Genomic DNA, 12595 nt, shown 5'->3' with positions numbered 1-12595 from the left:
ATCACTACACACAGAGCAGCAGCTAAAATTACGGAGAATGACGATACCAAGTGTTGTTAATAAGGTGGTGGAAGTGGGACTCTGATTCATTGCTGGCGGGACTATAAAAAGGGATAACCACTTTGGAAAACAGTCTGGCCATTTTTTTAAAATGCTAAACATAGATCTGTCACATGTTCGGCCATTCTACTCCTATGTATTTATCAAAGAGAAATGAAAGCATATGTCCATTTAAAAAATTTATATGACTGGGGCACCTGGGTGGCTCAGTGGTTTAAGCTGCTGCCTTCAGCTCAGGTCATGATCTCGGGGTCCTGGGATCGAGTCCCGCGTCGGGCTCTCTGCTTGGCGGGGAGCCTGCTTCCTCCTCTCTCTCTCTCTCTCTGCCTGCCTCTCTCCCTACTTGTGATCTCTGTCAAATAAATAAATAAAATCTTTAAAAAAAAATTATATGACTATTCATAGATTCGTTTGTAATAATCAAATACTGGAAACTCCCCAAATGTTCAACAGGTGAATGGAGAGAAACAACTGTGGTATATCCATGCAATAAAACCCCCTGGTAATAAAAAGGAATGACCTCTTAGTGCGCATGACGAGATGAACGAATCTCAAAATAATTTTGTTGAAAGAAATCAGACAAGAAAAGAGAAAACATAATGTACAATCTTAATTATACAAAAGTCTAGAAAATACAATCTATGGTGACAGAAGGCAGGTTGGTGGTTGTTTGGGGATGGGAGGTGCAGGGAGAGTTGGGGGGGTTGCAAGTGGGTGTGAAGAAACTTTTGGGGTGATGGAAATGTCTGTTATCTTGTGGTGATGGTTTCAGGGATATACATAGAGATAGATCAAAACACATCAAGTTATCCACCTGAAATATGTGCATTTTGGAATGCCAATTACACCCCAATAAAGTTATTTTTAAAAACTTAGGATGTGACTTCGGGCACCCAGAGCAAAATCCTGGTTTGGGAGCTACAGAAGTCATGGAACATCAAGATATTAACAATATTTGGTTCTAAAATGTGACTTGTCTTTACTGGGAAATGAAATATTCTTGTTAACTGCCTAACAATAGGTCGTAAAGTCTCCACTGAGGCTCTCCCACCACACAGATTAAGGTGAACGAGTCACCGAAAGCAGGTTTCCCCACCCCCTTTTCCCTCCTTCCTTATCTTGGGAAAGGAGAAGGGGGCAAATATGAAAACAGACTTAATATAAGGGAATATACACAACAGGCTGTTGGAAACATATGAAACCAGAAAATGGGTATCAATATCCAAAAACTACAAAAAAAGATTTTTTCTTCGCCTTTGCTCTCTTTTCCTTCTTTCCTTACCATCTCTCTCTACCATTCCTTTCTTACTAAAACCCTTTCTTCCTTTCCTGTCCTTTCCCCCTTCTCTCCTTCCACCTTCTGTCTTTTACGCCCACATTCCCTTGACCCCTGTTTGCTGGCAGGATTGCTCATATAGTGCAGACTGGAGCAGACTGCCCAAGTTCAAATCTCATCCCGCGGTCCGTATGGTATTTAATGCCTCCTGCTTTAGCTGCCCCATCTGTAAACAGGGTAATACCAAAGGTTCCTTCTCATCAGGCCACTGTGGTAGGTAAAGCACTTGAAACAGGCAGAACCACGGGTTAATACGCTGCAGTGTTACCATTCCCAGAGCCCCTAATCTACCACAGACAGGCTGGGCTCCAATCAGTTAAATGTAAAAAGTCCTGGCTCAGAGAAGAAGGCAGAAATCACGAGATTCCGAGAGCTGGAATCCAGTCCTGTCTCGGCCAGTCCCCAGCTCCCTGACCCCTTCCATGTGATTTATGCATCAGAGCTTAGACTGTTTCCTGGGGAAAATGAGAAGGTTGATCCAGAAGACTGTCTCCACGGTTGCATCCAGCTGTTAACACTGCTTTTTATAATTCAAAATCATACAAATATTATCAAATGAGAAGCTTTTTGACAACCGTTAGGCACAATGGAGTTTTTCACGTTCCAGCAAAGATCATTCATTATTCCGTAAGAAAGATAACTAACTTTGCAAATTGCACAGACAGGACGATGGCTAAAATTTTGGCAGAACGCTGACTTCTTTAATCTTTGATGAGAACTTTTAACATGCAAGTTTATTATCTTCTGAAATTGGAATATATTTGAAGTTCGGGATCAGAACCTCCCTTTCTCAAAGCCATGCATGAAGTCTCTCGAAAGTTTAGGAGTCTGTGTATTTTGCTGGTGGTGGCCGATGCACCACTAGCTTGGCCTTAGGGACCCCCTGGGAGAAATCATTCCGGAAGGGCTCTGGAGCGATTCCGTCTTCTCCCAGGTCAGCAGCATGAGTGGTGAGTGAAGTAACCATAGAAAGAAAGCTACAGCCAGTTCGCATGACTCCCTTCGTGCGAAGTTCACTGAAGTAAAACTGCGCCGCTGGCTGAGAAAAAGACGCCGCTTTTAACAGGGGGGCAGACTGAATGTGGAGACTGTTCCGTCGTGACCCAGACGGCATGAAGGGGATCCAGTATAACATGACGAGGGGGGGGTTTCCTCTGCTAACTTCCTACTGAGGAAATTGTTAAGTGTGTCAGCAATTCTGAATGCTTTAAAGGTTCAAGTAACTTTTAGGAGTGTTACACTCCCATTGGGGTCCTTATCCAGAAACTGGATCACTTAACCAAGGGACATCAGTCTGTCCCCTGAAGGCACATTGACTCCAGGGACCAAATAGGAATTTTGTTAAAACACACGGAGATCGCCTAGACGTCCCTCATAGTTTCTAGCAGAAGTGTCTGCACTGCTCTCTGCTGGGATGAGCTGCTCCACAACGTGGTTGATTCTGTCATTTGCTGCTAGTGACAATCATGGTCTCAACTGGCACATTCTTGGAGCTGTTTAGAGAGCGCCAGAGGCATCCTAGCCTGTGGACACCGCGGCTCTGTGCAGGGACCTGCTGAAACTCTCATCCCTTCCAGCCAGCAGTGTCAACATTGGACCGGGTGTCAGAGTTTGGGCAAGAATCAGTCGAACCGATGCGGGTATCTCGATGGGTCACTGTAAAAGAGGGAGGATGTGGCTCAGTTTGACTAAATGGCATTGTTAGGTCAGGCTTGAAGTTTTGAGTGTACAAATGTATGCGTGTCTTTGGGATAGCAAGCAGGAAATTCAACTTCTGACCTGATTTCCAGGATGAGGCTGGTTCAGGTGTAGTGAGGAATCTTTATAGATCGCTAAGTTCAATGACATAAAAAATCCTTGTAGTTTATTAAAAATTGGGAAATACAGGGAAAAAAACACAACTCCACAGAAATAGGAACTGCTACCGGATTCATGTCTTTCCAACCGATGCTCTTCTGCACACATTTTCATACAGCCGAGACGGCATGGGTATGTGTATATGAGATGGTACGTTTACACTATGTATACATATACAGACATGTACACTGCCTTGTAAGTTGTCCTTAAGATGCTTTGTGCATTTCACAGTTCTTGTAACTTTTCTCAATGTCAAAGTAATAACCTGTTGTAGTTATATTCTCACATGGTTAGATTCTTTTCTTTTTTTAATATTTTATTTATTTGACAGAGAGAAATCACAACTAGGCAGAGAGGCAGGCAGAGAGAGAGGAGGAAGCAGGCTCCCTGCGGAGCAGAAAACCCGAGCGGGGCTCGATCCCAGGACCCTGAGATCATGACCTGAGCCGAAGGCAGAGGCTTTAACCCACTGAGCCACCCAGGCGCCCGCATGGTTAGATTCTAATACAGTTAACCGCTTTTTTTTTATTGTTGGACATAGTGTTCTGCTGTAGTAAAGAATGCTGTTATAAACATTTGTGCATAAATAATTGTACTTTTTCTCTTTAGCACTAGTCCCCTGAAATGACATTACAAAACTCAGGAATTAATACATTTTTAAGGCTCAGGATACATTTTACCAAATGCTTGTGTCAAAATACCCTTCCGCCAGCTGTGGTTGAGAATGTTCCAACTCCTGGCGTCATGACCAGCACTGAGCATCTCTTGAAAGAAAAAAATCCTTGCTATTTGATAAGAAAACAGTATTTTACTGTAATTTTATTCCCATTTCTGATTACTAGTTACCATGTATTTACTCTCCTGTTTTTCCTCTTCTATCAACAACTTGTTTATGACCCTTGCCCATTTCTCCCATTTATCATCCGCACTCATGAGATTTTGTTTGGTAAAGACTCCATTGAAGCAGCAATAAAACACTTACTAGAGTTCACTTTATTGAATTGATTTAAGTATTTTATTTAAAGTAATATTCTGAAGACTATAGTTTATTGATAGGAAAAATATGAATCATACATGTTTAAAGATAATTTTGTACTGACATTTATGGGAACTTGATTTCTCCAAATAACATGATTAGTTTTGTAGTGCAACTATTGGAGTCATTCTGCAGAAATGTGGCTTTACCTTCAGATCTGAGCACAATACCCTTACATCAAAAAAGAAAAAAAGGATAATAAAAAAACGCAACTTGGGTGAGTTTAAATTTTAGTAGACAACATCTGATTTGTTGAAGAGTAAGTTCTTTTATTTACCTCTTCAAGGAACTGGTTATTTTTTTCACTTCTCTCTGTGCATCTGTATCCTATAAAGAAAATACAAGTACACAATGAAATTTCACACAGTGATGCTGCTACCCTGGCTGTTTTGAAGCAAACTTTGGTGGAGTGACGCGGTACTTTCCGAAGGACCATTATAAAGAAATTACAGATTTCTTAGACCCAGGCACTATTCAGATCTCTGAGAAGATGTGTCACATGGAGAGCTAGTTCCAGGGTTCCCCCCACCAGGTCGGGAGTGGTGGGAATGCAGGGAGGAGAGAGCCTTCCGTGTAAGCGGACACACTCGATCTCACTAGCTGTTACTGGTTAACACTGTTTTCTTTTTCAGCTGTACCATGTGGAAGAAGTCCCAGCCCTAGCAGTAGGATTTGAAGAAATCTGAGGTTCCACTGCAAGATCCAGGCTAGCAAATACACCTCTCCTCACTGACTTTAACAAGCAGTTTATAGGTAAGATGAAAAACCATGTAATATGTTTTCTAGTACTGCACATGTGTTGTTATTTCTTTAAATCGGGTGTGGAGGTTAGAAAGAGAGGTGATAAATTCAGATGGCAGGGTACTCCTCTACACTTTTGCATTTAACAAACATTTATCGAGGGGCACCTGGGTGGCTCAGTTGGTTAAGCTTGGATCATGATCTAGGGTCCTGGGATTAAGCCCCCAGTCGGACTCCACACTCAGCAGGGAGTCTGTTTCTCCCTCTGCCCCTCCCCCTGCTCCTGTTCTTTCTCTCTCAAATAAATAAAATCTTAAACAAACAAACAAACAAAACAAAACCCAAACATTTATTGAGCACCTAATTAGAAAAAATTTAACGGATGTAACAAATTAAAAATGAACAGATGAGGAAAATGAACAAAAGTAATATTTGGAAGTAGCTGTTAGATTTAAAAAAAAACAAAACACCAGAAGTTCAATAGTTTTAATCATAATGTAGTGTCTGATCAATAGGATGTCTACTTCTAATCAAATCAGTATTTTTTGAAGACTGTGAGAAAATATGACTAACAAATTTAGGGTATGAATGTATTACTTAAAAGAACTTATAAAAAATAAGCTGTAATCCCTGTTGATCTTTGTAACCTTATGGCTAGCTGAGTGCTTGGCCCCTAGGAGTCCTGAATGGATGCCTGCTATTAGGGGTTTGATGCTAGAACATACAGTAGTAACACTTCCCATTGATCAATTCCTAGGAATCCATTTCTTACAGAATGATGACATGAATGAGAGAATTATTTCAATTAGATGCCTAAAGAAATGAAAATGCACAAACCATAATGAAAGATTTAAAATGAAGGTCACGGCGTAGCAATATTTACACTCATGCCCACAAAGAAGAGTTCCTCCAACCTCCACCCCAATTCAACTGGCGGCAAATGTGCACACCCACACGCTCACACACATACACCATCCCTCCCGTCTCACTCTTTCCCAGGGCTTCCATCCAAGTATTCTATTTATTTATGTTTTTATGTACAGAGGACACTGGTAGGGCTTTTTAGCCCAAAAAGCCAACTAAAACCACCACATCCAATCATGATTTCCTCTGTTATCATCCAAAATATAGGCCCTTTACACTCCCTTGATGCCGCTCTCCTGCGAATTCTCCTCCTTGACTCAACCTCCCACTTTCCCCCCTTTTCTCGGACGCTTCTACAGAGCTCCCTAGCACTCCTGTTAGGGGACTTGTTTTGAAGTCACTTTTGCATCACCGGTAATGCATTTGCTGAGAGAATATATTCTGGGGGGTGGAGGGGTGGGAGCCAATGGGGGAAGAGGGTTCCCCTCTACCATTTCTTATAGTTGTTAAACTCCTGGTCACTCTCCCTTTATGTTTATTTTTATATGACTTCGGGATCTGGGTCACTCTCCACACTGTCTGCCATCACTGTTGGAGACATTCTGTCCCCACATCCCGTGGATCCCAGCGCCCCAGGAGCTGGTCCCCTCATCGCCGATGTCCTCCCGCACCACCCCCGTGAGCACACCCTGGGCTGCGTCATGACCTAGAACCGCTCTATCCCGGACACCGGCGGTCTGCTCTCTGAACACAACTGTCTATCTTACTGGGCCATTTATCCAATTATTCTCAATAACACCAATTTTTCAACTGCTACAGGTTTATTATTTCCTTATTGTTCTCTGTCAGTTTCCTGGTGCTTTGACTTATTTTCTACCCACATTAGGTTCTACATCTAGCTGCTCTTGAGTGAGAGAGCAAAACCCGTTCTCCCTCTGTGGCGCCTGCCCTGGCTCTCCACCAACCGACGAGTCTACAAATCCATCGAGTTTTCTACTGAGCCCATGACCACCCTCCCCACCCCCCCAAAAAAGAGGACCATGATGTGCTCTCTCTGACTTCCTCAGGACCTTAATCTATCAATTATTTATCTCCTCTCTCCCCAGTCTTTCTCGAACCCTGCCTTCTTTGCTGGCCCTTTCTCATCATTTAAATATGCTCCCCTAGTTCCCATCTAAAAAAACATGATTTCTCAACTCCGGCACCACCTTAACCGCCGCCTGACCATCCCCCTCTCTTCCCCATCACATTACTGGAAGGGCGCCTACATGTACTGACTGCATTTCCTCACCTCTGGTGCTCGGCACTGTCTCTGCTTCTATTGTTCCGCGAAAACAATCTGGGTGAAGATCGCCAGTAACAGACATCATTAAAATCAGCTCAGTCCAGTCCTGACTTCTCCAGAGCGGCTGACAGAGGTGACCACTTCCACCATCCTTTGGCCTCTGAGGCCCCTGTGGCCACTTCTTTCCATCTCACTTGCAGCTTCCTCTTCCTCCTCCCCTTCTTTTATGTTGCTGTTTCTCAGAGTTGATCCTTGACCTGTTGGCTTTCAAATACTCTCACTTAACTGGGTGATCTCTGCCTTCCTGGGGCTTCAAATATCAATCACCTTATGGATTGGAGAACCTCACAGACACAAACTCAAAAGGTCCATAACTGAACTCACCTTCTCTACCAAATCTGGTTCTCCAACGTTCCCTAGATCCTTAAAGGTACCTCCATCTAAGCTGGTCAGTTTCTAAAGGCAGAAACTGAGATCTCATTCTTGAGTCCTTTATCTCCTGGAAATTCAGAGTCTGTCTTGTAGAGACTGCCACCCACAAATCCGTTAAATCTGTGCTCTCACTCCTCGCTGCCATCACCTTAGTCCAGGTCACTGGCTCATGCCTGCTTTATTGCAGGGGCTCCCTAAATGGTACCCCTTCTTCCAGTTCTGCTCCCCTCCGAGCCAAGTCAGTCTCCACATGGCAGTTGGTGTGCCCTCCCCGGGATCTCACTGTGTTACTTGTTGCTTAAGACCCTGTAATGGGTTCCCCCTCCTTTAAGAAAAAGATACACAGGGTTCTCATCTCTTTTCTCCCTCTAGTACTCAACATTTCAGCCACATCGTACATTTGATTCAATGCTTTTAGGCATATTTCTCAATTCCAAGCGTTTGTCTCTCGTGTCTTATCAAGTAGGGCCACCCACATCAGTACCATCCGAGACACGTGAACCACTTCGTGTGTGTTTATGGCCCGTGTTTCCGTTCAACCTTTGTCATGTACATACATATTTCGACACTAATATAATCCTTGGAACGTATTGTTTTGTGTTCTCCATTTTTCGGTTACATTAAAAGTTGTTTTCTGATTGAACAAAGTCTTTGTAAATATGTTTAGAGCTGCATAAAGAATAGAAACTGGTTAGCTTTCCACAGTGAGGTAACAAAGGGAAAATGGCCTGATTACTCAGCACGTTTCATGATTTTTTGAAGACAAATACCAATGTATCAGATTTTTTATCATCAACTTTTATTAATCTACTGAGGAGGGATTATCTTATAGCCTACTGCATGTTACCAGATTCTGCCCTTCTACATGTCCAAGAACGCGTTTCAGTTCTACATTTTTACACTGCATTATTTTCAGTGCCATAACATTTGCCAAAAGTCTAAATTATATGTTGAATTGTTCTAAAGCGTTCTTGATAGTTTTGTTCTCCAGTCTGAGTTCTTATAGAAGCTGCAGATAAAGGCATTTCTACTTGGACTTGAAGCCCAAGGGACTCCCCAGTGTAAGACCTTGAAGGCTGACTAAGGTATGCGTGATGGCTGAAGACTTCCCTTCATTTGTCATTCTGAGGGAGTTCAATACAGTGAGAATCCTCACGTGTCCTGGAATGTTACTCTGTGAGGAAAGGGTTTCTCCTGTTTATTTCACTGAATTGCTTCTCGAATATGAATTATCTGGTATTTCTCAAGTGGCTTCCTCCTCCTGGTGAAGACTTGCTGTTTTCCTTCTTGTTTTCTGTGTTGTCTTCAGTGTTCTGTGTCTTCCAAGGCTTGAGCTCTGGTTGAAGGCTGTCGGGTGTCTCTCCTGTGGGGACTCTTGTGGAAAGGTTAACGCTGAGGCTGAAGCTTCTACATCCATTACATGTATGGGGGTTTCTCTCCAGCGTGTGTTCTCATGATGGCTGAGGTCAGAGCATGGGCTAAGGGCTTTACCACGGACATGACATTCATAGAGTTTCTCTGCGGTGCGAACTCACTCATGCTGTTTGAAGGGTAAGTCTGCGGTGAAGAGTTTGCCACATCCGTTACATTTGTAGGGATTCTCTCCAGCACCACAGACCAGTCAGTTGAGCTGTGGCTATTTCCCCATTCGCATTATATTCAAGGAGCTCTGCTCCAGCATGAAATCCCTGCTCCTAAGGGGGAGAGGAGAGGCTGCTAACAGTCTGCCTACATCCACGCATCAGTTCATTTGTCCACATGTGGATTTTATGCTGATCCTTCAGGGATAACCTCCAGTTAAAGTCTTCGCCGTGCTGGCTACACTCACAGGGGGTGATACTCTCCCGTACTGAAGTTCTTCCCTCCGTAGGAGGTCAACTGCACAGTGATCTGATGAATTCTGAGGTCTTCATTACGTTTCAGGCACTCGATATATATGGGCCATATCTGTGCAAATGGCATCTTCTGAGGACTCGGGTTATGGTTTTGAGTTCAGGTTATTCTTTGCCTCCCCAGATTCAAACTATGCAGACCTTTCTGCTGAGACAGCACACTTCCTCTCCACAAAACACTGTAGTTTTAAATTCTGGGCATGTAAAGTTGTTGACATGCAAGCATCTGGGCCCTAGAGCCCAAGGGCTCGCATTGCCAATGTCAAGTGCAGTGTGATGAGCTTAGAGCTCCCTGAAAGGGACAAAGGACATGTTACAAATAACTCACACACCCAGAAGAGATTACAAGTGCCACAAGAAGAAGCACTTATGGAAAAAGATATATATCAATACTCTCTACCAAAAACTTTGGACGAGGAAGTCTCTCTCTTACTTATTCCTATTCTTATACTTATTCTTATACTTACATTGTTATGCTCCTGGCATTTGGTAATGATCGTCAAACGTCAACTTGACTAGACTGGGTACAGCTTAAGAATGACTGATTCCAAACTGATGCTCTGACATCAGTTATTTTAAGAAAATTATTTAAGGGAGGTTTAAGAAACTTCTTGAAGGTGTTTTTAAGATCAACTTAAAAAATGCAACAAAGCCATTATGTATCAAGAAGACTGAATACAGTATTTCAGAATGCCGATCAATACCAGAGCTGAAAGGGTAGAAATGGGGGGTGTAAACAGGGTAGCACCCGCCCATCTGCAGCTCATGAACATGTCTGTTTAGAGAATTAGAACAGTCTGTTCATCCACTAGTGGTCTTATTAAGTTCTTTTAAAATGAACCAGGAAGAATCAATTCTCTAGGCCTGGATGGCACAGATGAGTCAATCTATAAGAAATAAGTCCAAACCAGAAATAAATAGGGCAAATCAGAATTTCTAACAAATGAGACCCTGGACAGCATTGCTGGGTTTCAGTAAGTGACCCGCTCACTCCTCGGAGCTGTCGTGTTCCGTTAACAGGAAGGCAGGGTGAACATCTGTAGACTGATTCAATTTTATAAGTTTATCTGAGAAACCAATCTCCTAATTAAAACTGGCCCGGTGATGGGTATTAAGGAGGGCACGGGTTGCATGGAGCACTGGGTGTTATACGTAAACAATGACTCTTGGAACCCTGCATCAAACCTAATGATGTACTGTCTGGTGACTAACAACAAATAATAATAATTTAAAAATCAAACATAAGGTCTTAATTAAGACAGAAAATTAAAGCAGGATTAGGATTTTATTGCTAAGAGTGGTGACTGGTAAGAGGGATGATTCTTAATCTGTGTAACAGTATGGAGATAGAGCCCAGGATTTTAAACAACAGGTAACTTCCAAGAACTTGTTAGACGGGACACACGAGTGTTTACTTGGAGCACTCCCGGCGTCCTCTTCTTCCTGGAATTGTTCCTCGTATATTTTATTTACTGTCCTATAAGAGTTTGTCTTAGAAGAGCAATTAATTTCACTTCAAAATAGCACAGCCGTTGAAGAACAGTCTGTTTCTTTCCCGGATCAGAGCTTCACTTCCCTCGTTGTGACACACAACACCACATCCTGCTTCATGCTCTGAGCGCTCGCAGCACAGCCGGGGTCGGTAACTTGACCCTTCTTCCAGGCAGAGAACTCCCAGGCTGCTGGTGCGGTCATGACTTCATTCATCAAGCATTCTCACACTGCCTCAGACACAGGAATCCCTTTAATTTTAAAAACGGAATGTTTCTCAGGACCTGAGATTACCTTCCTGGGGTCAAGAAAAGTCCACATGAATAATAAAATACTGTAGTTTCAAGTTCTGGGAATACTAGGTCGCTCACGTGCATGAATCTGGGCCCTAGAGCCCAAGGGCTGACAGTCCCAATACCGACTGCAGTGTGATGAGGGGCAGCCCCCTGGAGGGGACGGAAGACAGCTCATCGCTGGGAAGAGGTTACAAGCTCCCCGAGAAAGCAGCGCCCAGGTCATGCAAGTTCCTGCGAGGCAGAGTGCGCCAGGGGTCGGTGGCCTTCACTGTAATTCGTGGCTTTGCTGGACATTTTGCAAATGAACAGACTGGTCAGCAGATTCACTACTGGGATGCACTTCAGTCAGGAAAACCTTACAGAGATCAGGGGTACTACAGATAACTCTCCTCAGCCTACTTGCTAACTAAAAAAGAAACGGAGACATTCCTGACAGTACATTTAACTCCTTGAAAAAAAACCCAAAAAGAGCAAACCTCCTAGAAAATGCAAACAGAAGCATCACTGGGAAAAATAAAAAAGTTAACATGGGAAATATTTACTAATGCTGTTTTGCTTATTACCCAAGTATTTCCACAGGGCCCAGCTCTCTTAGTTACCTTTATCATCAGTCCTGCTTGCCAGCATCAGAATTTTTGTTTGCATGCTGTTATCTTCCTGCCAGGACTCATGAGTGCTTGTCACTTGCCAGGCCTGGCCCCTGGCACTAGGAATAGGGGGGTGAACGAAACACACCTGGCTGAGACTCTCTTGGGACAATCACACCCATTATGAGGCAACCATTGCTCTGTAAATGATATGAAGGAAAAGCACGAGGTGCTTTTTTGCCTGGGAGCCTCAAGGAAGTCTTTCCTAAAGAAAGGACATTCGTGGTGAGGCTGGAAGGGTGAGTAGGAATAAAGGCGGTGAAGGGAGTGAGGGCTTGAGTGGGAGAGTTTCGGGAAGAGGCAACAACAGGGCCTGGGGGTATGAGGCAGGGGAGAGCATGGTGCAGAGGTGAGGAGAGCAGGGAAACTACACCAGAGCCCTGAAGGCTGTGTTACACATTTAGGACTTTCAAGGAGGGAAGGGACAGATTGACGTTTGCTTAATCTGCTACCTTGGCTGCTAAGGAGAGTCAAGAACGACCTGGAGGGAGGAAGAAAGTTGTGCGGCCAGTGGGAGGCTCCCACGTCGCAGTTCAAGTGAACTGGGGTGCTTTCCTGCTTGGAGTGGGGGCAGCAGAGCGAGAGGGCTGTTGGGTGGCTCACGGCCATGTTTTAGAAGAGGAAGTCTGAGAACTTGGGGACCGGGTGGGTGTCTGGG

General features: G+C 43.7%; 1 protein-coding gene across 9 annotated transcripts in view; it reads right to left on the bottom strand.

Moving 5' to 3' along the window:
• Nucleotides 1-2553: 2553 nt before the first annotated feature.
• Nucleotides 2554-12595, bottom strand: part of RMDN2 (regulator of microtubule dynamics 2) — a 64712-nt gene continuing 54670 nt past the window's right edge. For 8 of the 9 annotated variants that reach the window (XM_045979860.1, XM_045979852.1, XM_045979854.1 and 5 more), the window contains 2 exons: nt 4567-4616; nt 4284-4460 (listed from right to left, as the gene is read on the bottom strand). In XM_045979860.1, coding sequence (XP_045835816.1) covers nt 4388-4460; nt 4567-4616 — 123 coding nt within the window. In that variant the 3' untranslated portion in view covers nt 4284-4387. Of the gene's footprint in view, nt 3053-4283; nt 4461-4566; nt 4617-12595 lie in introns of those variants that run through there. The other variant, XM_045979859.1, reaches the window with a different exon arrangement.

Source organism: Meles meles, chromosome 15 (genome assembly GCF_922984935.1).
Source record: "Meles meles chromosome 15, mMelMel3.1 paternal haplotype, whole genome shotgun sequence".
Lineage (NCBI taxonomy): Eukaryota > Metazoa > Chordata > Mammalia > Carnivora > Mustelidae > Meles > Meles meles.
The sequence above is the reverse complement of the archived record's forward strand: the minus strand, read 5'-3'. Positions and strand labels throughout refer to the sequence as shown.